Below are 26,897 nucleotides of genomic sequence, written 5' to 3' on the forward strand. Positions count from 1 at the left end.
GTGGGGCCGGCCCGTAGACTCCATTTCCCAGCCAGCCCCGGGTCTCGGTCAGGACGTGCCGGCGCCTATAAGAGCCAGTGCGCTGCAGCCGGAGCCTATTGTTAGCCGGAGCCGGGGCGGTTCTGGGCGTCTGCTGCTGGGGGCGCCCGAGTTGCCGGAGCCGCCCGGCCCTCTCTGCTTGCCGGCTGGGCTGCCCACCGCCCTCCCTCCCCGCCCTGCCGCCCTGGGAGCTCCCCGGCCGTCGCCGCGGGGCCCGGGACTCGCTCGCTCCTCCCTCCTTCCCACCGGGCTAGGGCGGCGGCGGCAGCGGGGGCGGCAGCGACCATCACGGGAGGAGGCAGCTGCGGCGGGGCTGGTAATGGGCCTAGGGGTGCGGGGCGGAGGGTGCGCCTCGTCCTTTCTCGGGATCGGCCCTCGGGCGGCCGTGGAGGAGTGGTCAAGCCCAGAGCTGTGCGGATGGAGGGGTCAGAAATGAGAGGCTCGGACGGGAGCGGTCGGGGGGCGGGGAGGTCGGGTGCCGTTGGGAAGGAACCGAGTCGGGAAGAGGCGTGGGAGCGAGGGGCACCGAGGACGCTGGCCCGGACTGCGGGGGCAGCTCGCGGGAGACCGATGGGCGGCTTGGAAGCCTGCAGGATTGCGGATGAGGATTGAGTTCGGAATGGAGTGGAGAATGATGTAGGATGGAGGAAAGTGAAGGAAGGGGAGGGGGAACAGAGGAAAATGTGGGAGGAGTGGTTGGGAATTTGTGAGTAGCAGGCAGGAAGGGATGAGGAAGGCTGGGTAGGGGCTGCAGAGGATTGGAACGAGCGGGAAGGTTAGCAGGAATCAGAGGGAAGTGGGCCGAGAGCTGAAGGGTTCGGCAGGAGTGTTCATTAAAAGGAACTGGTGACTTGACATGTCCCTTCGCTCCGGTTCCTGATGTCTCCCATATTTCTGGCGTCGTGTGGGAAAATGAAAGCATCAATTGCCCTGGTTGCTAGCTTGATCTTTTTTCTTAGGCCCAATTACGCAGCCAACTGCCACCCGTCCCTTTTAGTGCTGTGGTCTTGATTCATCCTTTTAAAGGGGTTGAGAGTGGCAGTGTGACACACAAACTGTTCTTCAGAATGAAATGCTAGAAGTTATCCCCACAAGACAACACTGTCCCCTTGTCCTGCAGTTTTCAGTTCGAGGTAAATCCATAGTTCAGATTTTTTTCTTCACTGGCTTTCTGTCTTGCAAATCCACAAAGCCAGGATGTTGGTTGTGCCGGTGTTATAAATGACTGGATATCCTTGAGAGTTAATGCAGCATCATGTTCCAGTTCCCACAAAGATCTGTCTTCCACACGATGGTAGTTTAGGCATGGAAAATTCTAACCTTGTATTAGTGAATGGGTAAAAATCGGGGAGTGGGGGTGGTGAGTGCACGGCTTTCTTTAAACACCTAGCTTAAGCGGGGGGGTTTTCACTTGGGTGCTTTGTAAGTTCATGATCCTGGTGATCACAAAGACACATGGATCCATGAAATTCATAGTATATGAGAAACAACCACAGTATCTTGTAAAAGGAGAAACAGGGCAGGTCATTTTATTCAGGTTTATGGTAACACAGCAGCAAGCCTTCCTTCCAACCCAGCTACAGATGGTAGCCCTGACCATCTTACTGGAGGTTTTGATTCCTTGACCTTTAGCAGAAGGTTGGGTTCCAGTCAAGTGAAGAGGCTTTCTCCTGTGAGATGTAGCTTATTACTTTGGACTCATTTAAGAAAGAGACTTATATTACCTAAACTTTGCAAATAGATTCTTCCAGAAAATTTTGCCTGGGCAGTCCCTCTTGCTGGTTTTGGTGGTTATAGGAATCCTTTTAGGCCTGAAAAAAACTTAGATCTAGTACTAAAATATACATATGCTGGTGGAACTGTTTATTAGGTGCTAGCCTGATGTATTCTGTGCTCTGGATCTTAACTATTTCATATAACTTTGGAAAATGTTCAGCTAGAAACTCTTGAGAAAAGACCATTAGACATGTAGCCAGAAAGTGTCAGCTGACCTTTCGTTTCACTGGCATTTAAAAGCTTTAAAGAGAGTTGCGTTATTTTCTCCAAAAGCATTTGTTGAGTTGGTCATTTTGACAGTTAACTGTCGGTTTTTACCTGCATTCCTAGGTGCTAAAACTTACAAGTGTATCTCTTGAACACAGGCATTGATCCTCTACCAATGAATAATTGAGAGAGGTAGGAATGACTGATTTTTCTAGTTGTAGTTTGAAAGATTAATTTGATGAATTGGAAAGTATGGAAACTATTCTGTTACTATTGCAAAGAAAGATTTATTTTTTAAAAAAATTTATTTTTATTTATTTTATTTTATTTTTTGAGGCAGGGTCTGGCTCTGTCACCCAGGCTGGAGTGCAGTGGCACAATCTCAGCTCACTGCAACCTCTGCCTCCTGGGTTCAAGCAATCCTCCCGCCTTAGCCTCCCAAGTAGCTGAGACGACAGGCACACACCACTATGCCCAGCTAGTTTTTGTATTTTTAATAGAGGTGGGGTTTTGCCATGTTGGCCAGGCTGGTCTTGAACTCCTGGCCTCAAGTGATCTGCCCGCCTTGGCCTCCCAAAGTGCTAGGATTACAGGCATGTGCCACCATGCCGGGCCAATTTTTTGAAAATACAGAGACAGGGTCTTGCTATGTTGGCCAAGTTGGTTTTGCACTCCTGGCCTCAAGCAATCCTCCTGCCTCAGCCTCCCAAAGAAGGATTTCTTCAGGGCACCATGGAAGTGAACAGGAGGTTTGTTCTTGGTGCCCAGTGAACATCTTCATCTAAAAGTCGAGTTCGTATCAGAGAGTTGGACAAGGGGAGCTGGGTTGAAATTTAATCTTATATTGTTGTTGGGACATAATCTTTTTTCTTTTTAAAAAAATAATGGAGCTAATGTCAGAGAAAATGCTGCTAACAGAGCCTGGGTAGGGTGAAGAGAGGAATCCTTGAGGATTTCCCTGAGTGCCATCCATGTGAATGGAAGAGTTTGACCATAAGTCAGTATACATGTTATTTACACACATAGCCATAGGTTCCAGTTGTTCTCAGACAACTTAAGGAAAATACTTTTCTCCTAGGTGTCACATCTTTTTTCTTCTTTCTTACCTATCTCCTATCATTGCCCAGAAACCACTATTCCAGAAGTAGAGAAAACACAGAAAAAGAGGAGAATAGAACAAGCAGCCAGCAATCCTTGCTGCATCCAAGTTCACAAAAAGTAACCTAAAGATAACTGATACTTCTGAGGGCAACTGGGTTAAGACCGTGGAGAATTCTAGTAATAAAGATGATTTTGGAGCAGACCCAAGTTCATATGGGGCTTAAAGAGAAATATTCACAGGAGATACTACCAGAAGCCTGGGGACACCTGAGGAAAGAACAGGAGTGGACATTTACTTCCAGTCATAAATCCTTGAGTGTTTCCAGGCTAAGGAAAAAGACCGCCTGCTTGCCTGCCTGCTTGCCTTCTTCTCTTCCCTCCCTCCCTCCTTTTTTTTTTTTTTTTTTTTTTTTTTGAGACAGAGTCTTGCTCTGCCGCCCAGGCTGGAGTGCAGTGGCGTAATCCCAGCTCACTGCAACTTCCGCCTCCTGGGTTCAAGCGATTCTCCTGCCTCAGCCTCCTGAGTAGCTGAGATTACAGGCACGCGCCACCACACCTGGCTAATTTTTGTATTTTTGGTAGAGACGGGGTTTCACCATATTGGCCAGGATGGTCTCGATCTCTTGACCTTGTGATCCACCCGCCTTGGCCTCCCAAAGTGCTGGGATTAGAGGCGTGAGCCACCACACCCGGCTTTTTTTTTTTTTTTTTTTTGACAAGGTCTCCCTCTGTTGCCCAGGCTAGAGTGCAATGGCACGATCTTGGCTCACCACAACCTCCACCTCCTGGGTTCAAGCGATTCTCCTGCCGCAGCCTCCTGAGTAGCTGGATTACAGGCATGCGCCACCACGCCTCGCTAATTTTTTTTTTTTTTTGGATTTTTAGTGGAGATGGGGTTTCTCCATGTTGGTCAGGCTGGTCTCGAACTCCAGCCTCAGGTGATCCGCCCGCCTCGGCCTCCCAAAGTGCTGGGATGACAGATGTGAGCCACTGTGCCCAGCTTTATTCTGTCTCCTTAAAAAATTCCACCCACATAAGCATTCAATCACAAGGGGCTCCCCCTCCCCGCTACAATAGAATGGAATGAGAAATTTGTTTGTCGATCGGTATCTTTTTTTTTTTTAATACTTTAAGTTCTAGGGTATATGTGCACAACATGCAGGTTTGTTACATATGTATACATGTGTCATGTTGGTGTGCTGCACCCGTTAACTTGTCATTTACATTAGGTATAATCCCTCCCCCCTTCCCCCACCCCACGACAGGCCCCGGTGTGTGATGTTCCCCATCCTGTGTCCATGTGTTCTCATTGTTCAATTCCCACCTATGAGTGAGAACGTGCGGTGTTTGGTTTTCTGACCTTGCAATAGTTTGTTCAGAATGATGGTTTCCAGCTTCATCCATGTCCATACAAAGGACATGAACTCATCCTTTTTTATGGCTGCATAGTATTCCATGGTGTATATGTGCCACATTTTCTTAATCCAGTCTATCATTGATGGACATTTGGGTTGGTTCCAAGTCTTTGCTATTGTGAATAGTGCCTCAATAAACATAACGTGTGCATGTGTCTTTATAGCAGCATGATTTATAATCCTTTGGGTATATACCCAGTAATGGGATGGCTGGATCAAATGGTATTTCTAGTTCTAGATCCTTGAGGAATCGCCACACTGTCTTCCACAATGGTTGAACTAGTTTTCAGTCCCACCAACAGTGTAAAAGTGTTCCTATTTCTCCACATCCTCTCCAGCACCTGTTGTTTCCTGACTTCTTAATGATCGCCATTCTAACTGGTGTGAGATGGTATCTCATTGTGGTTTTGATTTGCGTATCTCTGATGGCCAGTGATGATGAGCATTTTTTCATGTGTCTGTTGGATGCATAAATGTCTTCTTGTTGATCGGTATCTTTAAACCCAGCTAAAATCTTAACCCATAAAAAGCCCTTGGCTCGCTCCTTTCTTACCATGCCCTAAGAATGTGACCTCTGATAAGATCAGTAACATGAAGAACTAAACTGATACTTTGGGCTCGTTTTTTAATTTAATTACAATTTTTATCAAATACTTGATTTTTTTTTCTTCCCTGGCAAATGTATTTCAGGAATGTGCTTGTCTGAGACTTCTGATGGCTGAGCTTTCTTAGGTACATCTTGTGACTTGAATGCAGAATTTGATGCAATCTGGATAGATTAGGAAATACCTTCTCTAAGGTACTTATTACGTCTGGTTGACTTTGAAGAGCTGATCCAAAAGCAGGCAAATTGCTTCCAACAGACACAGTCCAGAAAAGCAGCTCTGTAGCAGGCATCTCTTGACACCACAGTATATTCTGGGTAGCTGCTCTGCAGTAATGCAGCCCTGTCGTTCTGGGCAGTGTTGTTATTCCTGCTGCATAATTAGCAACTAGTGAGATCATAGTCTGGGGAGATTCTGGCATTACTGAGGCAAGGGAGGGTTCGTGTCTCATCACACATGGCTCCCGCTTTGACAGCATTTCTGCTGAGCAGATTCGTGTCCTTCTGGAACTTAAATCCAAAGATGGAGGAAAAAGATTTGTACCTAGGAAATGGACTATCTCAGACTCCTTGGTTGTATGAAAGTGTGTTGAAAACAACACTGCTTGCCATATTGATATAACCAGAATAAATAGTTACTTCTCTTGCTATTTGTTTTCCCCTTGCTGATTTCTTTATAGAGGGCAAAGATTGTAAAGCTACGATGTCCTTGCACAGAGGATGGTGACAGACCAGATGAGCCCTATTTTATGGAGCAGTATGAGATTGGAAAAGATTCTGGGTTTTGAAGCCATGCAGATTCTAATCTTGGGTCCATTCTTTGGTACCAAATTTGACCTTTATAGAAGCCTGGTGAAACACTTTACACTTATGAAGATCTGGGTAAAGGGTTTTCCTGACTGCTAATGTCCTTCAAAATTGAGTGCCTGGAGCAGTATTTCCCAAAGTGTATTCCAAGCATTATTTGCACTCTAAAATACCTTGGAAACAGTGGGTTCCTTAATCACGTTTGTAGAAACACTGCATTCTGTGTTCTCTCAGCCTTCACCATCCTTATTAGTATATTAAAAGCCTCTAAGAAGTTCCACTATAGGCAATTTTTAAAACCCTTTTGACACAGCAGTCGTATTTCTATGTAAAAGCTATTAATACCATAAGACACGCACTTTGGGAAATGCCGGGCTGTATTATCACTAGGAAAAATAAGTGGGTCTAGCCGGGTTCAGTGGTGTGTGCCTTGTAGTCCCAGCTACTCTGGAGGCTGAGGCAGGAGGATTGCTCGAGCCCAGGTGTTCAAGACCAGCCTGGGCAACATAGTGAGACCCTGTTTCTAAAACAGATAAATAGTTGGGTCTAGTCTTGGTTTAGGCAAAGCCTAATTCTGCTTTTCTTTTTTTCCTTTTTTTTTTTTTTTTTTTTGCCAACCAAACAAGCAGCAGTGATAATTGTGTTTTTGATCTCAAGTTCTTCTCACTGGTCCCTTGGAGAGCTTTTCTATATGATCAGAAGAGCAGCTACTGTGATTCCTGGGCTAATGAAGCCTAGACCCCAGCTGGATTGGAAGCAAAGGCCTTTCCTTCACTGGGAAAGGTGCTGCTGCTACCCATCTCATTATTCTAAGAGTGATTGAGAATAGAGGAGCTGAAGGGAAACGAAAGTAGGAGAATGTTGGCCAGAGCTAGTAGAGAAAGAACGTAATATTGAGAAAGCAGACATCAGTGCTAGGTGAGGTGCTTTCTTTAGAGAGCTGTGTGTATAGACTGGGGAGGAGTCTGTCTGGGGACAGGAATGCTGATTCCTTTTTTTCCCTGGGCAGAATCCTAATGTACCTGGCTAGCTGGTGGTGAGTAGGGGCTTTGGGGCCAACTTGGTGGGCTCCCCAAGGAAACCCCTTTGAAACCAATGGATGCATTCACGGGCTCGGGTCTCAAGAGGAAGTTTGATGATGTGGATGTGGGCTCATCAGTTTCCAACTCAGATGATGAGATCTCCAGCAGTGATAGTGCTGACAGCTGCGACAGCCTCAATCCTCCTACCACTGCCAGCTTCACACGTGAGTAAGCTGCTCCGTCCCTGCCTATACCCACATTCCCCAAGCAGCAGAACCCATGGCAGCTCGAGACAGCGTCTGTGTGGCTTGGGGATTTGCCCTTAATCATCATCTTTCCTTGCTCTTTGGAGGACCTCATTTCTCTCACACCGTAGACTAAAGTCTGATTTATTCTAGCTGATTTTACTTGTCTTGTGGGTTGCTGGTTCCCAGAATGGGTTAAATTAGATTGAAAAAGGAGTCTAGGACTCTACCCTGCCCCCACCAGAGTCTCAGAGAGTTCCAGGAAATTGTAGCTGCAGCAGGATATAAATGCTTGCTGCTTGGACAACTGGGGCAAATCCAGATTTCTTAATTCTTTTTTTTTCTCATTTTGCTCTTGTTGCCCAGGCTGGAGTGCAGTGGCGCGATCTCAGCTCACTGCAACCTCTGCCTGCCGGGTTCAAGTGATTCTCCTGCTTCAGGTCTCCCCAGTAGCTGGGATTATAGGCGCCTGCCACCACGCCCGCCTAATTTTTTGTGTTTTTAGTAGAGACAAGGTTTCATCATGTTGGCCAGGTTGGTCTTGAACTCCTGACCACAGGTGACCCACCCGCCTCGGCCTCCCAAAGTGCAGGGATTACAGGCGTGAGCCACTGTGCCCGGCTAAGATTTCTTAATTCTTACGGCTCTATTAGTTCTTGGAAAGAACTGATACTATATATGAGGGGTTGCCCATGGGCCAAATCTGGCCCAATGCCTGTTTTGTTGGAACACAGTTATACCCATTGTGTATGATTGCTTTCATGCTACAGTGGCAGAGTTGAATTATTGCAACAGAGACCTCATGGCCTGTAGAGCCTAAAATAGTTACTGTCTGGCTCTTGACAGTTTGCTGTCCCCTGCTACAGATCAATGCTGTCCAATGGAATTTTCTGTTATGATAGAAATGTTCTGTATCTGCATTGTCCAACAGTAGCCAGTTGCCATATGTGGCTATTGAGCACTTGAAATGTGGTTAGTGGCTGGGCGCAGTGGCTCACGCCTGTAATCTCAGCACTTTGGGAGGCTGACGTGGGTGGATCACTTGAACTCAGGAGTTCAAGACCAGCCTGGGCAACATGGCGAAACCTCGTCTCTACAAAAAATACAAAAATTAGCTGGGTGTGGTGGTGTGCAACTGTAGTCCCAGCTACTCTGGAGGCTGAGGTGGGAGGATTACTTAGGCCTGGGAGGTTGGGGCTACAGTGAGCCGTGATTGTGCCATGCACTCTAGCCTGGGTGACAGAGCAAGAGCCTGTCTCAAAGGAAAAAAGAAAATAAAGAAATATGGTTAGTATAATTGAGCTGAATTTTTGTTTGTTTGTTTTTGAGATGGAGTCTTGCTCTGTCGTCAGGCTGAAGTGCAGTGGCACAATCTCGGCTCACTGCAACCTCCGTCTCCCAGGTTCAAGTGATTCTCCTGCCTCAGCTTCCTGAGTAGCTGGGACTACAGGCATGTGCCACCATGCCCAGCTAATTTTTGTATTTTTAGTAGAGATGGGGTTTCATCCTGTAGGCCAGGATGGTCTTGATCTCTTGACCTCATGGTCCGCCTGCCTCAGCTTCCCAAAGTGCTGGGATTACAGGCATAAGCCACCATGCCCAGCCCGAGCTGAATTTTAAATTTTGTTTAATTTTAATTAGCTTAAATTGCCACACATGGCTAGTAGCTGCTGTATTGGACAGTAAAGCTATAGATTGTTATATCCAGAAAAGATTAACTAGAGATCCTCTTCCCAGCTGATGTCTAAAAATGGATTTTGTGGTCATCTGTTTAGGTATAGTCAGTCTGGAGGCAGTTGTATGAACCAGCTGAAGTTCAAGGTCCCTTCTGACAGAGCATTTAGGATTTGAAGATATTAGACAGTTCTCTAGATATAGAGAGCACGTTTAGAGAAGAAGAGTTGAGAGCCTAGATGGATGAGAAAGAGCAAGCTCCCCAAACAGGTCATCCCTGAGTTAATAAAGCATCTCTCGGCCAGGCATGGTGGCTCACGCCTGTAATCCCAGCACTTTGGGAGGCCGGGGCGGGCGGATCACCTGAGGTCAGGAGTTCAAGACCAGCCTAGTCAACATGGCGAAACCCCATCTCTACTAAAATACAAAAATTAGCTGGGCGTGGTGACACACGCCTGTAATCCCAGCTTCTCAGGAGGCTGAGGCAGGAGAATTGCTTGAACCCGGGAGGTGGAGGCTGCAGTGAGCCAAGACAGTGCCACAGCACTCCAGCCTGGGCAACAGAGCGAGACTCCGTCTCTAAATAAATAAATAGAAAAATAAATAAAACATCTCTCTGTGCTCCCTTCTCAGCCACATCCATCCTGAAGCGGCAGAAGCAGCTGCGGAGGAAGAATGTACGCTTTGACCAGGTGACTGTATACTACTTTGCCCGGCGCCAAGGTTTTACCAGTGTGCCCAGCCAGGGTGGTAGCTCTCTGGGCATGGCCCAGCGCCATAACTCTGTACGGAGCTATACACTCTGTGAGTTTGCCCAGGAACAGGAGGTGAACCATCGAGAGATTCTGCGTGAGCACCTGAAGGAAGAGAAACTCCATGCCAAGAAAATGAAGGTGCCTAAGGGTTCTGGGATCTGCTGCTGTCCATGTAGGAAACCATTTAGGTTCATTGGTTGGTTGATTGATTGATTTTTTTTTTTTTTTTTTTTTTTTCTGGGACAGAGTCTTGCTCTGTCGCCCGGGCTGGAGTGCACTGGCATGATATTAGCTCACTGCAACCTCGGCCTCCCCAGGTTCAAGCGAATTCTTGTGCCTCAGCCTCCCGAGTAGTTGGGATTACAGGTGTGCATCCGTCTTGTTTTTGTATTTTTAGTAGAGACAGGGTTTTGCCATGTTGCCCAGGCTGGTCTCGAACTCCTGGTCTCAAGTGATCTACCTGCCTCGGCCTCCCAAAGTGCTGAGACTACAGGTGTGAGCCACTGCACCCAGCTGATTTTTTTTTTTTATTTGACTGTTGTCCTTGGGGTATAGAGATTTCAACTCTTTCTAATGAAAAATCTCAGATTTGAAATCAAATCTCAGTCCAAGACTCCCTTCTTTGCATCTGGCAGGGGAGTCTACCAGATATAGCAAAATGGCTTCCCTAGAATTTCCCCCTCCCAAACCCCCACTGCCTCCCTCAATTTTATGTATGTATGTATGTATGTATGTATGTTTTCTTTTGAGACAGGGTCTCTCTCTGTCACCCAGGCTGGAGTGCAGTGGCTCAATCACAGCTCATTGCAGCCTTGAACTCCTGGCCTCAAGCCATCTGCCAATCTCAGCCTCCCAAGTATCTGGGAACCACAGGCTCATGCCACCATGCCTGGCTAGTATTTTTTTAATAGTAATGGGGTCTTGCAATGTTGCCCAGGTTGGTCTCAATTCCTGGGCTCAAGTGGTCCTTCCCTCTTGACCTCCCAAAGTGCTGGGATTACAGGCATGAGCCACCATGCCCAACACCCCCGCCCCCAATTTATTTTTAAGTTTAAAATATGAATACGTGAAGGCGTTCAGGTCTGTTACCCTGGAACTCAAGGAAGCACAATTTTCAATTTCTGGTCAAATGATTGTCCCTTGGCCGGATGCACAGAACAGGTTTTGGATATTTCACAGTCTCTGAAAGGATCCTGCTGTTTCTATAATCCCCATCACCCTTACGTGATAATCTTGTAGATACAAACAGCATTATCAAATAGTTATTTAGATTTGTATAATACTGTGCCTGCCACCTGATACAGCACCACCTCTTCGAGAGAGAGAGGCTGGGAAAAGACCCACCTTACATGGCTCTTCATAGCCACTCTTTTTTTTTTTTTTGAGACGGAGCCTAGCTCTGTTGCCCAGGCTGGAGTGCAGTGGCGCGATCTCGGCTCACTGCAAGCTCCACCTCCCGGGTTCACACCATTCTCCTGCCTCAGCCTCCTGAGTAGCTTGGACTACAGGTGCCCAACACCACACCCGGCTATTTTTTTTTTTTTTTTTTTTTTGTATTTTTAATAGAGACGGGGTTTCACCATGTTAGCCAGGATGGGTTCGATCTCCTGACCTCGTGATCTGCCCACCTCAGCCTCAGAAAGTGCTGGGATTATAGGCGTGAGCCACCGCACTTGGCCACCCATTTTTCATCTTAGCACTGTTTGGTATTCCCACAGCCATAGTTTCTACTAGTTCTCAAAAATTTCTCCCAGAGATCCTGATTCCAAATTTGAAGAACACCAGTTTAAGCCTGGCCAGGTTTCTTTGAAGCCCAAAGCATGCTGACCCATATTAAAACAGGTAGCTCCATTATTTCCAGAGTCATGAGAGAGACACATTAGAATGTGGTGGAGTTGGAGACTGGTGGCAGAGGATGTAGGCTAACCAGAGCATCTCATTCCTTTCTTTCTCTGAGAGCTGTATGTCTACTTCCCTCAGACTATTCCTAAAGCCCTACACCTGTTTTTCTCACTCTAGAATGACATTCAGGCTTCCCTTTCCTCTGTCTGAGGAATTCCATCACTGACCCTGTCACCTTCCAGCTGCCGTAGCAACAGCTGGGCAAATAAACACTGTTCTCATCAATTGCAGTGAAGGCATTCCTTCCTTTCCCTAGAAGAAAACTCCACTCTCCTAAATCTGGCAGAGGAATGATCTGTCAATACAGTATACCATCCTGTTCTGTGTTCTCCACTTACAGGAATTCTAGGGACGAAGCCAGGCAAACCCAAGACAGATACAGGAGCTCTACTTGTTAGCAGGATGTTTAGTGAGCACCAGCAGTGATGACATCTAATACAGCACTTTGTTTTTTTAAAGATGGGGTCTCATTTTGTTGCCCAGGCTAGTCTCAAACTCCTGGGCTCAAGTGATCCTCCCACCTCAGCCTCCCAAGTAGTAGGGACTACAGGTGTGGGCCACTGCACCAGGCTTATCTTTATATGTCAAGAGGAATCCCTTGCTTTACCTTACCTAGTTTATTCTTTGCTTAGATTTTTTTTTTTCTCTTGAAACAGGGTCTCACTCTGTCACCCAGGCTGGAGCACAGAGGCAATCCTCAAGCGATCCTCCTGCCTTAGCCTCCCAAATAGCTGGGACTGCAGCTGCACCCACCACCATGCTTGGTTAATTTTTGTAGTTTTTTTTTTTTTTTTTTTTTTTTGATACAGGGTCTCACTCCATTGCCCAGGCTGGAGTGCAGTGGCGCAACCTCGGTTAACTGCAACCTCCGCCTCCCAGGTTCAAGCGATTCTTGTGCCTCAGCCTCCCTCAACTGAGATTATAGGCATGTACCACCATGCTGGGCTAATTTTTTTATTTTTAGTAGAGACGAAGTTTTGCCACGTTGGCCAGGCTAGTCTCGAAGTCCTGGCCTCAAGTGATCCACCCGCCTCGGCCTCCCAAAGTGCTGGGATTACAGGAGTGAGCCACCATGTCCGGCCAATTTTTGTAGAGACGGGGTCTTGTTCTGTTGCCCAAGCTGGTCTCAAACTCCTGGTCTTAAGCGATTCTTCCACCTTAGTCTCTCAGAGGTGCTGGGATAACAGTCATGCGCCACTGCACCAGGCCTGTTTTTTAGCCCTCTATAAGGGAGGCAGTTGGTTTCAAAAAATGTACATTCTGCATCTCTCATGTACCATCTAATGTTTGTCTTCCTTTGGGGTTGTTCCAGCAGCTGCTTGGTGTTCCACAACTTTAGTTAACTATAATTTTTCTAATATTTTTATTTCATTTTTTGTATTTTGGCCTGTTATCCATATGGAACTCATTATCATGAATAGTATACATTGGGAATCTTTTTTCCCCCAGAAAATATCCAGTTGTTCCAATACGATTTAATAACTAGAAGACTCTTTTCTCACTGATTTGAAATGCCACTTCTATCTCGATATTTAAATTCTCACATCTATATGAGTGTCCTCGTGTTACATCTCTAATCCCTTGCCTATGAGAGGACCGCAGGAGGGGGTATGCTTAGGGGGAGGTCAACCCTGGAGATGTAGACAGGAGCAATCCTGAGATAAACAGAAAGGCCCTTTGTAGTTGGCCTGCCTAGTACCGAAATCACTGACTAGGAAACCTCCAGAAGCCCCACCTTACTTCTCTTCATTTCTCTACCGCCTCCCCCACAAACAAGAAAACCAGGTGTGTAGCTGATTACCCAAGTCCATTGCATCACATCTCTCCCAGGAGTTGTTCCTTTAGCAGCTCTACTCTGTGGTTGTCTGATGAAATCAACCAAAGGCTCCAGTCACGTGGCTTTCATCCTGCTAGCAGCTTCCAGAGCCCCAGGGATTATGAGGCCTCATTTTCTTGAGTTCTCTAGTGAGTTTTCAGAACTCTTTCAGCCACGGCTTGTCTTCAGTCTGTCCTTCCACCAAGACTCCCTTTCTTGGCTCTCTATCCATCTCAGCCCAGAAAACCCAGATTTCTCGGTGGCTCACACCTGTAATCCCAGCACTTTGGGAGGCTGAGGTGGGCGGATCATGAGGACAGGAGATCAAGACCATCCTGGCTAACACAGTGAAACCCCGTCTCTACTAAAAATACAAAAATACAAAAAATTAGCGAGGTGTGGTGGCGGGCGCCTGTAGTCCCAACTACTCGGGAGGCTGAGGCAGGAGAATGGCGTGAACCCAGGAGGCGGAGCTTGCAGTGAGCCGAGATTGCGGCACTGCACTCCAGCCTGGGTGACAGAGTGAGACTCCGTCTCAAAAAAAAAAGAAAAAAGAAAAAAAAAAGAAAACCCAGATTTCTGCCTGTACATAGTACGCTCAGTATTATTGATACCACCTTTCCTCACATACAGCTTTTCTTTGAAGTCAAATAAAAAAGGATTAGGCCCGGTGCAGTGGCTCATGCCTGTAATTATAGCACTTTGGGAGGTGGAGTTGGGTGTATCAGTTGAGGTCGGGAGTTCGAGACCAGCCTGGGCAACATTGTGAAACCCTGTCTCTACTAAAAATACAAAAATTAGCTGAGCATGGTGGCAGGAGCCTGTAATCCCAGCTACTTGGAAGGCTGAGGCAGGAGAATCACTTGAACCCAGGAGGCAGAGATTGCAGTGAGCCGAGATCATGCACTGCATTCCATCCTGAGCGACAGTGAGACCCTGTCTCAAAAAAAAAAAAAAAGTTAGAAAGGAGAAGGAGGCCGGGCACGGTGGCTCATGCCTGTAATCCCATCACTTTGGGAGGCTGAGGTGGGCAGATTACAAGGTCAGGAGATTGAGACCATCCTGGCTAACACGGTGAAACCCCATGTCTACTAAAAATACAAAAAGTTAGCCGGGCGTGGTGGCAGGTGCCTGTAGTCCCAGCTACTCGGGAGGCTGAGGCAGGAGAATGGCGTGAACCCAGGAGGTGGAGCTTGCAGCGAGCTGAGATCACGCCACTGCACTCCAGCCTGGGCGACAGAGCAAGACTCCGTCTCAAAAAAAAATGAAAAAAGAAAGGAGAAGAAATACATTTTTTCTCGGCCAAGGGCTTTCTTTAATACCTGTTAATATATTTGCTTTTTCTCCTTACAGTAGAATGAAGCTCTTTAGTGCATGCACAGATAATTGTTCACACTGTGGGGATTTGGGTTCATTGATTAAGACCTGGTAGCCTTTTACTACACTTTAATTTGCCCTTTTTTTTTTCAAGAAGGTAGTTTTGCATTCAGTGGGTGCAAGTTGAAGGGTGTTTCACATTTTTCTGTATATCCAAGGATCATCCAGTCATTCACATACCTTTTCCTCCCTGTGTTAGAAGGCAAGTGAGTGTAAATTAGGGGATACATGTCTGGAAATAGACGGTATGTTTGTGGAAATAGATTTTCGTGTAGGAGGGAAGATGAGACGGGTTTTTGAGAAGCTTGGACCCAGAAAGGTGATGGTACGTAAGATTTCCCATCTTGCCACTCTGGATTTGTTCTTTTGACTTGTGCTAGTGAATATAGCAGCCAGTAGTCACATACGGCTATTCAATTAAAATTATGTAAATTGGGCTGGCACAGTGGACCCCAGCACTTTGGGAGGCTGAGGTGTGTGGATCACTTGAGGCCAGCAGTTCAAGACTAGCCTGGCCAACACAGTGAAACCCTGTCTTTACTGAAAATAGAAAAAATTAGCCAGGCATGGTGACTCACGCCTGTAATCCCAACTACTTGGGAGGCAGGAGAATCGCTTGAACCCGGGAGGCGGAGGTTGTAGTGAGCCAAGACTGCACCACTGCACTCCCGCCTGGACGACAGAATGAGACTTTTGTCTCAAAAAAATAAATAAAATGACAGTTTTCCAATTGCTGCATTTCTAGTGCTCAGTAGCCACATGTGCTAGTAGCTGCCATCATTTTGGACAGCACAGATATTCCCATGATTGCAGAAGGTTCAAGGGACAGTGCTGCTCTCGGATGGCCACTGAGGAGGTGCATGCCGCTCATGTCTATGAGGCTAACCTTTCCTGTCTCTTGGCAGCTGACCAAGAACGGGACAGTGGAGTCGGTGGAGGCTGATGGCCTGACGCTGGATGATGTGTCAGATGAAGATATTGATGTGGAAAATGTGGAGGTGGATGATTACTTCTTCCTGCAGCCTCTGCCCACCAAACGGCGACGGGCCCTGCTGAGGGCTTCTGGGGTCCACCGTATTGATGCTGAAGAGAAGCAAGAACTTCGAGCCATCCGCCTGTCACGGGAAGAATGTGGTTGTGACTGCCGACTGTATTGTGACCCAGAAGCGTGTGCCTGCAGCCAGGCTGGGATTAAATGCCAGGTCAGTCCAAGTTGGCCTGAGATAGTATATCTACACCAGGGTCAGCGGGGTAAGGTGTGGGTGCCACTGAACATGGGAGGCCCATTCAGGGGTGGATTCCCTATGGTTGTGAACACTCTCCAGTTCCGCAACCCTCCTCCGTCAACAGAGTAAGCAAACAGCACACGGCCAGGCATGGTGGCTCACACCTCTAATCCTAGCTATGTGGGAGGCTGAGGTAGGAGGATCTCTTGAGTCCAGGAGGTCAAGGCTGCAGTGAGCTGAGTTCACACCGGTGCACGCCAGCCTGGGTCACAGAGTGAGACCCTGTCTCTTGAAATTTTTGCAAAGAAAACAAGCATGACAGGATTATTAGGCTGTGGAGGTATCTCATCTTTTTTTGTTTCATTTCTCAGAGGTGATAAGCAGCAGCTGTTAGGAAAGGGATGAAGAGGAGTTAGTACATTTAACATTTAGTAAATGTTTCCTAAATACTGATTCCTAAACAGTATTTCCTAAATACTGTTTCCTAAATACTGATTCCTTGAGATAAAAGGAAGCAGGACTGGGCATGGTGGCTCACATCTGTAATCCCAGCACTTTGGGAGGCCGAGGCAGGCAGGCAGATTGCTTCCCAGGAGTTCGAGACCAGCCCGGGCAACATGGCTAAGCCCCATCTTTACAAAAAATACAAAAATTAGCTGGACATGGTAGCATGGGCCTGTAGTCCCAGGTACTCAAGAGGCTGAGATGGGAGGAGGATCACTTGAGCCTGGGAGGCATAGGTTGCAGTAAGCTATGATTGTGCCACTGCACTCCAGCCTGGGCGATAGAGCAAGACCCTGTCTCAAAAAGTTAGCAGAGGAATGGTGTGGGCCTGTAGATTCTATCTGCAAACACTTATTCTTCAGTACCTTTACTCCAATTTTGAAAAAATCAAAATAGTATTCAGAGCTTTATAATTCAGGATCAGACCTGGCCTAGCAGAGCTTAAAACCATAGTTATCTGAAAGAGAAAGTATCATCTCTTGTTGGCTGCCCTTTTTTTTTTTGAGACGGAGTCTCATTCTGTCGCCCAGGCTGGAGTGCAGTGGCGTGATCTTGGCTCACTGCTCCCTCCACCTCCTGGGTTCAAGTGATTCTCCCACCTCAGCCTCCCAAGTAGCTGGGATTACAGGTGTGCACCACTATGCCCGGCTAATTGTTGTATTGTTGTAATTCTTTTTTTTTTTTTTTGAGACGGAGTCTTGCTCTGTTGCCAGGCTGGAGTGCAGTAGGGCGTGATCTCGGCTCGCTGCAACCTCTGCCTCCCGGGTTCAAGCAATTCTCCTGCCTCAGCCTCCCGAGTAGCTGGGACTATAGGCACACACCACCACACCCAGCTAATTTTTGTATTTTTAGTAGAGACAGCGTTTCACCATGTAGGCCAGGATGGTCTCGATCTCTTGACCTCGTGATCCGCCTGCCTCAGCCTCCCAAAGTGCTGGGATTACAGGCGTGAGCCACCGCACCCAGCCAGCTTTTGTATTTTTAGTAGAGACAGGGTTTCATCATGTTGGCCAGGCTGGTCTCGAACTCCTGACCTCAGGTGATCTGCCTGCCTCAGCCTCCTGAAGTACTGGGATTACAGGCATGAGCCACCGTGCCTGGCCCCTTGTTGGCCCTCTGACGGGGGACAGTTTAAGACACATTTCAGTTGAAAACAGCAATACCATCCCTAAGAATGAAATCTATCTGGAACTTAATTACTGAGGGTGTAGATGCTGAGTCCTTGTGGTTGGATTTCTTCTAACTCACCCTTTCTTTATTTTTAACTGGGTAACAAATAACTGTGGTATATCTGGCCAAATACTGCTTTTCAGCCCAAAGTCCCATAATGAGTCATTCTGTTACACACACACCTGAGAACAGTCCTAAGAATTGATGCAGCTGGGCCTGGCACGTTGGCTCACACCTGTAACTAGCACTTTGGGAGGCTGGGGTGGAAGGACTGCTTGAGCCCAGGAGTTTGAGGCCAGCCTGGGCAACATAGCGAGACCCTGTCTCTACAAAAAATTTTAAAATTAGGGCTGGGCGCGGTGGCTCACACCTGTAATCCCAGCATGGCTCCAGGCTGCAGTGAGCCATGATGGCGCCACTGCACTCCAGCCTGGATGACAGAGCAAGACCCTATCTCCAAAGGAAAAAAAAATGGTATAACTGGAGTGGAGATTTCTATAAGTCAGTATCATAGAAAGACATTGTGATTTGTACATGCTTATTTGCTTACTTGTGGTTTTAATTTTTCCTCTTATTTTTGGTTTATGTGTTTTTCCTGTTGGAATATGAAAGTGATAAGGAGGTAGAAAGCATCTCCTTTCCAGATATTCCTGGTCTGTAAGTTAATTATCTTGGTAACTGCTTCAGAACTAAACTAGTCAACCCTCAGGGAAAATAAAGCAGGTAGCTAAAAAATTGGCCACTGTGTGAACCTGCGTTCTAGCACCTTAGCAAACTAAGGCACATTTGCTTAGTTTCCCCAGAATGTATTTTTTTTGAAGTAGCAAGATCTTCCACTCACTCTCCCATGCCTGTCATTGCAGGCCATAGGCTTGGTTCCAGCCTTTTGTTGTCTCAGTGAACCAGGTAAGTTCTGAAAGTCTCTGAGGCTCGTAAATTTCCTCTGTGAAAACTATCAGCATTCAGAGAAGTATCTGTGGACTCTTAACTGGAAGGACCCTGTGCTGTGATTTTGTCTACTTGTTATTTAGAAGAGGAAACAAAGCCCTAGAGAGATAAATGATTCTCTTGAGGTCACACCACTAATTAATGGCTGAGCTGGGATTGAAATGCAAGTGGTCTGATAACTACCATCTAGTGTTCTGTTAGCTCACACTGCATGCTATGCTTTGAATTGGTTGCTTTTCTTCTTATAAGGAGACCTCAAATCCCAACTGCCTGTTTGCCAGCTCATGTCTCCTGTCTCCATTGTTAGGATTGTAGGTCTCATCTTGCCCCAACCGTCTTGTCCCCGCTCAGGTGGATCGCATGTCCTTTCCATGTGGCTGCTCCCGGGATGGCTGTGGGAACATGGCAGGGCGCATTGAATTTAATCCAATCCGGGTCCGGACTCATTACCTCCACACCATTATGAAGCTGGAGCTGGAGAGCAAGCGGCAGGTGAGCCGCCCAGCAGCCCCAGATGAGGAGCCCTCCCCGACTGCCAGTTGCAGCCTGACAGGAGCACAGGGCTCTGAGACCCAGGACTTCCAGGAGTTCATTGCTGAGAATGAGACAGCAGTGATGCACCTGCAGAGTGCAGAGGAACTGGAGCGGCTCAAGGCAGAAGAAGATTCCAGCGGCTCTAGTGCCAGCCTGGACTCGAGCATCGAGAGCCTGGGTGTGTGCATCCTAGAGGAGCCCCTGGCTGTCCCCGAAGAGCTGTGCCCAGGCCTTACAGCCCCCATTCTCATCCAGGCTCAGCTGCCCCCAGGCTCCTCTGTCCTGTGTTTTACCGAGAACTCAGGCCACCCAACTGCCTCAACGGTGAACAGCCCATCCTACTTGAACAGTGGGCCCCTGGTCTATTATCAAGTGGAGCAGAGGCCAGTCTTGGGAGTGAAAGGAGAGCCTGGTACGGAAGAAGGCTCAGCCTCTTTCCCAAAGGAGAAGGATCTGAATGTCTTCTCTCTCCCTGTTACCTCACTCGTGGCTTGTAGCTCCACAGACCCAGCTGCCCTCTGTAAATCAGAGGTGGGGAAAACACCCACCCTAGAAGCTCTATTGCCCGAAGATTGTAACCCTGAGGAGCCTGAAAATGAAGACTTCCACCCTTCCTGGTCCCCCTCAAGCCTCCCCTTCCACACGGACAATGAAGAGGGCTGTGGGATGGTGAAGACCTCCCAGCAGAATGAGGATCGGCCCCCTGAAGATTCTTCCTTAGAACTCCCTCTGGCAGTGTGACAGGCGCTAGAGGTCCTGCCTCTTACCCATTCTCTATTTATTCCCTTATTTTATCTAACACCATTTCAAAACAAAACTGTAGAAGCAGCTGCTGCTCCCATGTTATTTTATTGGGGTCTTTGGGGAATGGGTGGGAAAGGATTGTTTGAGTATTTTTTAAAAGGGAAACAGTACCAAGACCAGCCCTACCTTGATCTGGGGATAGTCTTGGGGCAAAGAAAGCTGCGTAGTGCTGAACATTAAGCTTTCTGGGCCACTGGAACAAAGAACTAGGATCTCACAGGAAAAGCTGGGTAACTCAAGCAGTTATTCTTTCCGTAGGGACCAGAACACGAGAATTTGAAGAGCATGGCAAAGCCCTTTCTCTCCCAAGCCCCAGGCAGGGTACAAGCTCATTTTTCTCGGTGGTTATTCTGATATCCCATTTTGGTGTGTCATAATACTTCAAACTGGAAAGTCACCTGGTCGAGTCTAGGGAGGAGGGAGTGGAAGGGTCTCTGCTTCTGTACAAAATCTCTAGGATTTACAAAAATGTAACCTGCCTTCCTTCAATCCCATATTTGGTAAATAAGTTAATATTTGACATGTTTGGTGTTCTCTGACCTGTTCCCCACACTGGGGATTCCTGGTCTGTAACTTGAATTGTTTCTTCCACATGTTCTTAAGTACTAGAGTTAAACTTGTCTATGTGTCTTTTTTTCTCTCCATCCTTTTTCCTTTGGAGAAAGAGCTGGATTGGTTGGGGATATGGTATAACGAGCCTGAGCCTTCTGTACGTGTTTGACACTAGCACTGTCAGGCAGCTTTCGGCTGGGGCTCACCCATCCCACAGGAGGCCTATGTGGAGCGTTAACTGTGGCCAAAGGAGGCAGCGGGAACAGGCTGCTTGCTATCTGGAAAGATGACATATTTGTGCCATGCTTGTTTTTTCACCCAGGTTTTTCCCTCTTTGTGAGATCTGAGCTTTAGTGGAATGTAGAATGTGGCAATCTTAAGGTCACCAATCAGTTTTTGTTTTTTTTTTCCTGGACCTACCCTCATGGTCGTTTTCAACATAGCGGGTTAGAGTTCTTATACCGTTCCAGTTCAATTCCAAGAACTGCAAATGTTTATTGGACCCCTCCATCTTGATGATATATAAAAATTGGAAGCCAAGCCAGTTCTTAAATGCTACATGCAACTCCCAGATTCCAAAGGATTCAAGTTCTAATTATAACCTTCAAAGCGTATAGAATGGAACTCATTCAGTTTGATTCAGTTCTTACCTCTGTCAGGAGGAATACAGTTCCTGTTCATCCTGTGTTCTAAGATCTCCATTGAACAGCACTGATTTCCTTTCACTAGCAAAGTGATCTTTGTCTCTGTTCTAAAATGGAGGCAGTAGGGAGCAAAACTATTCTTCTCAAGCATCCTTTACACCATACTTTACTTCTGGTATGGTTTATTAACCACACACACACACAAAAGTGAAAAACTGTGTTGGGGGGGAGACACTACTCCTACTTATCTTGCTCATAAAGCCTTTTCTGGTGGGATATTAAGGCCCTGGTGTCTTACAGAAACCATCACATATGTCGCAGCAGCATTTCACCCCTGAAGTCTCTCAACTCTGAGCCTGAAAGGATTTGTATTTAATACACATAACATTTTTTAGTTCATTCTGCCTTTCCTATTTGTTCCAGTTTTTGCTTGGTTTTAGTTTGGAGGGGAACTTAAGTACATAGATCCTTATCTCTCCCCATCCCCTAGCCTCACAAAACACAGTTGAGAGTCTTAAGTACCTGAGATCTCAAAGCTACCCAGAACTGAACTAGACTCCCCTACCTTAGACTGGTACCCTCAAACACAGGACTGAAGCTTAATTGGGAATTTGGCTTTATGGAGAAAAGAATCTTTTTCAAAGTTTGTGTCGGAAGGGGAGGGTGAGGTTTGCCCACTGTCTCTGCAGGAAGGCTCCGGCTTAATCTAGGAAGTAGATTCCAGCTGCACGATGAGGAACACATTAGGTTTTGGGATCAAACCAGGAATATGAATCTGTAATTATTAAGCTCATTGCCAACCCACAAGATATTTGATGTTTCTGAAAACCTGTAGTTTCTTAAGTCCATCCCCTTCATTAACTCTACAGTTGTGACTCACACTGATCCCAAACAAGTGCTAAATATTAACATTTAGCATTAACTGTCTTGTCAAGCAAAAGGCCTTCTCTACAACCTAGTCCATCTCACTTCTGGTGCTACCTGAGTTGGACAGAATTCTAGCTCATGGTTGCTAGGAAAGCTAGGCCTCTGATCATAGAAGCAGATAGCTTCAGTCCCAGTCTAGGCCTAGATAAATGACTCTTATTACCACAACCCTTATTATTTTCCAATTTCCTTTCTCACATACTGTACACAGGTAGTATTTTCAATGTGAATCCAAAGCTTGTCTGGTTCTCTGAAAATAATTTTTTCCCCTTTAGGTTCTTTACATTGTGATAATGCTGTATTTAAAGAGAATATTTAAATGTAATATTAAAGAAATATTCGAAAGAATGGTGTGTTACTCTTTGTCTCGGCAGGCCACAGTTCAGTTACTTGTTAGAAAAAGGATGCTTCTCTAGCTTCGTTATAAAACTAATTAGGTCAGTTAGGAATTAATATTAACAATAGAAACATTTTGTGATGGAAAAATAGAATATTCTCTTTGGAGTACCAAGAGCTGGACTTGATTCATATGCCCTTGTGTACCTGTTCAGCTGAAGCAGGCCTTGCTCCTGCTCTGTTGGAGCTTAGCCCTGTCCCTACTCTGGGCTCCCATTTTCTCATTCCATTAACTTTTTTTTTTTTTTTTTTTTTTTGAGACAGAATCTCACTCTGTCGCCCAGACTGGAGTGCAGTGTCGTGATCTCGGCTCACTGCAAGCTCCGCCTCCCGGGTTCACGCCATTCTCCTGCCACAGCCTCCTGAGTAGCTGGGACTACAGGCGCCCACCACCACGCCTGGCTAATTTTTTGCTATTTTAGTAGAGACGGGGTTTCACCGTGTTAGCCAGGATGGTCTTGATCTCCTGACCTTGTGATCCGCTCGCCTCAGCCTCCCAAAGTGCTGGGATTACAGGCGTGAGCCGCCGTGCCCGGCCTCATTCCATTAACTTTATGAAATTCTCTTTTCCTTGTTATCACCTTAAAGTGTCCAGCAAGGAGATCAACTTCAAATCAGTTTCTGCAAAACTTCCATCCCATCAGAAGGTTCTATTCCAACCAATTAAATCCCCATTTGTTAGGTTATGTCAGTCTTGTAAAAGGAGACAGCAAAATGATTAGAGTATGCATAAGTCATTTCCATCAACAGGTTTCAAGCAGTCTTTACTTGGGTTTAAAAACAGTGCTTCATGCATTTACAGTAAGTTATTACAGAACTCTAAGTCACTGATGCACACACAAAAGCTAAACCCAACTTACTAACTCTATGCAGACCTCTCCTGATCTCCCCAGGCTGGGCAGTAATTAGTACCTTACAGGTGTGATCCGTGGCCCAGAGAAGGCAGCCACTGTCAGTTACAGTTGGACTGCTGCATCACAGTGGAGGCAGCAGAGTTGAAGATCCACAGAGGGCTGTAATACAGCCCAGAAAAGACAATGGAGAGTGAAGGCTAGAAACATTGAGGAAGGGGTCAAGAAGCACTTGTACTTCCTGTTATCTTTTCCAATAGAATATTCCTGCAAGTTACCCATCAAAAAAAGGTGTTCAGAGGGTTTGAAAAAGAAGTGGTTAGCCCATGCCAGTGAAGGTGACAAAAAACAAAACAACTTGATTTTTGGTCATATCAGAAAGGATGGAGGGAAACACCCAAGTACATGCACAGACAAGAGTGCTCCAGCCAAAGGAGTGCTGTTTTCACCAGCCACAAATTTTCTAACAGCAACAACAAAACCCCACAGATGTAAGTAACATGGAAGTGGATCAGTCCTAAGCCAAATAAGGATTCCCACCTGGGGCAAAAGCTGACTTCCTAGGACATGAACTGAACATATCACAGTAAAAGCCCAGTAGAGGCTGCTGCCAGTTCCAGCTATTAGTAATTATGAGGGGGACAGGATGACACCTCACACGGGCCACCCCTAGCAAGAGGGTTTGTTTCAGTTCTAGCTGTGAGGGGAATGTCTGCAGTTCCCACACGTGTGCCATGCTGTGAAGCCCATGGCCCCTGCTCCTCTCTCTGCCTCCCACACACTTAACAGTCCACACAGACTTTGCTGGCAAGTGCTGTTTGTTCCTGCACTGCTATACTATACGACTGCAGGACAATGCCATCCGCTCCATGGTTCATTCAGCGCCTTGTCCCAAGGTAGTTGGTGGAGAGCAGGACCACGTTGTGCAGCAAGAGAGACAGCTCAGCTTCTGAAAACACCACAGTGTTAGTGGTTTGGCTTGGGAACACTGCCTTATAACTGCCTTGTTATATATGGCTTAAGCCTGGAGGCAGGAAGCCAAGTGCAGGGAGGGGTGGAATGAAGAAGCTGTTTTTCTCAAAGTTCCCCTTCTTTGTTTCAGCCCCTGTATGCATGCCTTCCTTTCCTTCTACTATATATTCGTATCTGCTCATCCTCTATTTCTCATGTGATTGCAGTAGAAAATTCAGAGATGGTAATGGTACTAAACACCAGTCGCCTTGGGATTCTTCTGGTAGAAGTTGGTGCTCTAGGGACATTTCTCAGCTTCAAGATTAGTAGGCCTACCCTAACATCCAAAGGCCCACAAAACATCAAGACCTAGCCTAAACAGGGGGCAAACAAGCCTAATACATACCCTCAGATGCTTTGTGTTTGGTCAGCAGACTGTTTTTTTTCTGAGTTTGAATGCCTTTAGACCAGTACTTCTCAACGGGGACAATCCTGCCTCTCTCCTCCCCACCCCTAGGACATTTGGCAATGTCTAGAGACATTTTTGGTTGAGACAACTGTGGGTGAAGGGGTGCTACTGGCATCTAGTGGGTAGAGGCTAGGGATACTGCTATAATAAATACCTATAAAGAACAGGATAGGCTGGGCATGGTGGCTCACGCCAGTGATCCCAAAACTTTGGGAGGCCGAGGCCAGCGGATCACCTGAGGTCGGGAGTTCGAGATCAGCCTGACCAACATGGAGAAACCTGGTCTCTACTAAAAAAAAATACGAAATTAGCTGGGCGTGGTGGTGCATGCCTGTAATCCCAGCTACTTGGGAGGCTGAGACAGGAGAATCACTTGAACCCAGGAGGCAGAGGTTACGGTGAGCCAAGATCGCACCATTGCACTCCAGCCTGGGCAACAAGAGCGAAACCCCGTCTCAAAATAAATAAATAAAGCACAGGATATCCCCCCATAAGGAAGTGCCAAGGTTGGAAAATTCACACTAGCATGCATTCACTCTTATGTTTCCACAGTCCCCACTACTCCCTCTTGTCTTATGGCCTACTTCGTTACCTGCCGGGCATGCAGTAGGCATGTGAGTTTGTGCCCTTTCAATTAGATGTATGTATATATATGTCTCACAGTACTCAATAATTAACTCCAAAATGACCTCAGAATAAAATACAAAAGTGACTTGGATTTTAGTGGTATAATCACAGAAATGTGTTTTACCTTTCAGGCTGCAGGAAATCTGCAGCCATTCTCCCAGCCAAGTTCGACACCTATCTTCACCAATATGCGTAGAATTCAGGCCACGGAGATAACAAGCCTATACCACTCAGAACAGAAATGGTCTTTAATAATCATAGAGTGATTACTTACGCCAAGGAAATGGAAATCCACAAACAATCCTAAATCTCCTTTAAATAAGTTACAATCTCACCGGGCACGGTGGCTCGTGCCTGTAATCCCAGCACTTTGGGAGGCCGAGGTAGGCGGATCACGAGGTCAGGAGTTGGAGACCAGCCTGGCCAATATGGTGAAACACCATCTCTACTAAAAAATACAAAAATTAGCCAGGCGTGGTGGCATGCACCTGCAGTCCCAGCTACTCGGGAGGCTGAGGCAGGAGAATCACTGGAACCTGGGAGGCGGAGGTTGCAGTGAGCCAAGATCATGCCACTGCACTCCAGCCTGGGCAACAGAGCGAGACTGTGTCTCAAAAAAAAAAAAAAAAAAAAAGTTACAACCTCATTCCCACATGAAGCCTTTCCTCGTGGCAATTTGAAAACTAGTGATGGACAAGATGACAAGCAAAGAGTCCTATATAAGCTAAAATAGTAGGTCTAAACTGCAGTATCCTTGCTTTCTGAAGTGCCAGAAGAAAAGAAATACAAACCAAAATTTCTGTGGGCAATTCCTTCCCCCTAGCTAAGTTTCTTGAGAAAAAAGACACAGAAATGAGGTGAGGAGCTGGGCGCAGTGGCTCATGCCTGTAATCCCAACACTTTGAAAGGCCAAGGCGGGAGGATCACTTGAGCCCAGGAGTTCAAGACCAGCCTGGGCAACATAGTGAGACCCTGTCTCTACAAAAATAAAAAATAATTTTTTTTGGGGGGGGGGGGGGTTTTGAGACAGAGTCTCACTCTATCACCCAGGCTGGAGTGCAGTGGTGCGATCTTGGCTCACTGCAATCCACCTCCTGGGTTCAAGCAATTCTCATGTCTCAGCCTCCCAAGTACCTGGGATTACAGGCATGTGCCACCACTCCTGGCTAATTAAAAAATAATTTTTAAAAAGGCCGGGCACAGTGGTTCACGGCTGTATTCCCAGCACTTTAGGAGGCCAAGATGGGAGGATTGCTTGAGGCCAGGAGTTCAAGACCAGCTTGGTCAAAATAGTGAGACTGAAAAATAAATTACTATGCTGGGTGCGGTAGCTCATACCTGTAGTCTTGGCACTTTGGGTGGATGGATCACTTGAGGCCAGGGGTTTGAGATCAGCCTGGCAAACATGGTGAAACCATCTCTACTAAAAATACAAAAAATTAGCTGGGCGTGGTGGTGCACACCTGTAATCCAGCTACTTGGGAGGCTGAGGTAGGAGGATCACTTGAACCGGGAGGCAGAGGTTGCAGGGAGCCAAGACTGTGCCACTGTACT

The 26,897-nt window shown here is 46.7% G+C and overlaps 2 protein-coding genes across 25 annotated transcripts in view; one reads left to right on the forward strand and one right to left on the reverse strand.

The window, feature by feature from the left end:
- On the forward strand, window positions 1-22,397 carry CSRNP2 (cysteine and serine rich nuclear protein 2). 7 transcript variants are annotated; one of them, XM_063785634.1, is made up of 6 exons: window positions 1-355; window positions 6,579-6,867; window positions 6,959-7,195; window positions 9,524-9,783; window positions 15,646-15,942; window positions 18,940-22,397. In XM_063785634.1, exons 3-6 carry the CDS (start codon window positions 7,045-7,047, stop codon window positions 19,861-19,863), a joined length of 1,632 nt encoding a protein of 543 aa, XP_063641704.1. In that variant the 5' UTR covers window positions 1-355; window positions 6,579-6,867; window positions 6,959-7,044; the 3' UTR covers window positions 19,864-22,397. The 7 variants fall into 7 exon arrangements, with proteins under 7 accessions (XP_063641704.1, XP_522380.7, XP_063641705.1 ...); XM_063785635.1 differs by lacking the exon at window positions 6,579-6,867 and adding an exon at window positions 5,823-6,024 and having other exon boundaries at window positions 101-355; XM_016923396.4 differs by lacking the exons at window positions 1-355; window positions 6,579-6,867 and adding exons at window positions 999-1,172; window positions 2,146-2,214.
- LETMD1 (LETM1 domain containing 1) overlaps window positions 14,655-26,897 on the reverse strand; it is a 20,971-nt gene continuing 8,728 nt past the window's right edge. For 10 of the 18 annotated variants that reach the window (XM_001152104.6, XM_009425387.3, XM_009425386.4 and 7 more), the window contains 2 exons: window positions 25,468-25,564; window positions 23,180-24,245 (listed from right to left, as the gene is read on the reverse strand). In XM_001152104.6, the coding sequence (XP_001152104.1) occupies window positions 24,175-24,245; window positions 25,468-25,564 (168 nt within the window). In that variant the 3' untranslated portion in view covers window positions 23,180-24,174. Of the gene's footprint in view, window positions 16,354-23,179; window positions 24,246-25,467; window positions 25,565-26,897 lie in introns of those variants that run through there. The other 8 variants (XM_054663345.2, XM_063785637.1, XM_016923400.4 and 5 more) reach the window with 4 other exon arrangements.

Source organism: Pan troglodytes, chromosome 10 (assembly GCF_028858775.2).
Source record: "Pan troglodytes isolate AG18354 chromosome 10, NHGRI_mPanTro3-v2.0_pri, whole genome shotgun sequence".
Lineage (NCBI taxonomy): Eukaryota > Metazoa > Chordata > Mammalia > Primates > Hominidae > Pan > Pan troglodytes.

Excerpts from the sequence above, each read along its gene's own strand:
- CSRNP2 (XM_063785634.1), top strand. The coding sequence starts at position 7,045 with ATGGATGCATTCACGGGCTCGGGTCTCAAGAGGAAGTTTGATGATGTG. Across the intron at positions 9,784-15,645 it reads TCCATGCCAAGAAAATGAAG|CTGACCAAGAACGGGACAGT; the intron begins GTGCCTAAGGGT and ends GTCTCTTGGCAG. Across the intron at positions 15,943-18,939 it reads AGGCTGGGATTAAATGCCAG|GTGGATCGCATGTCCTTTCC; the intron begins GTCAGTCCAAGT and ends GTCCCCGCTCAG.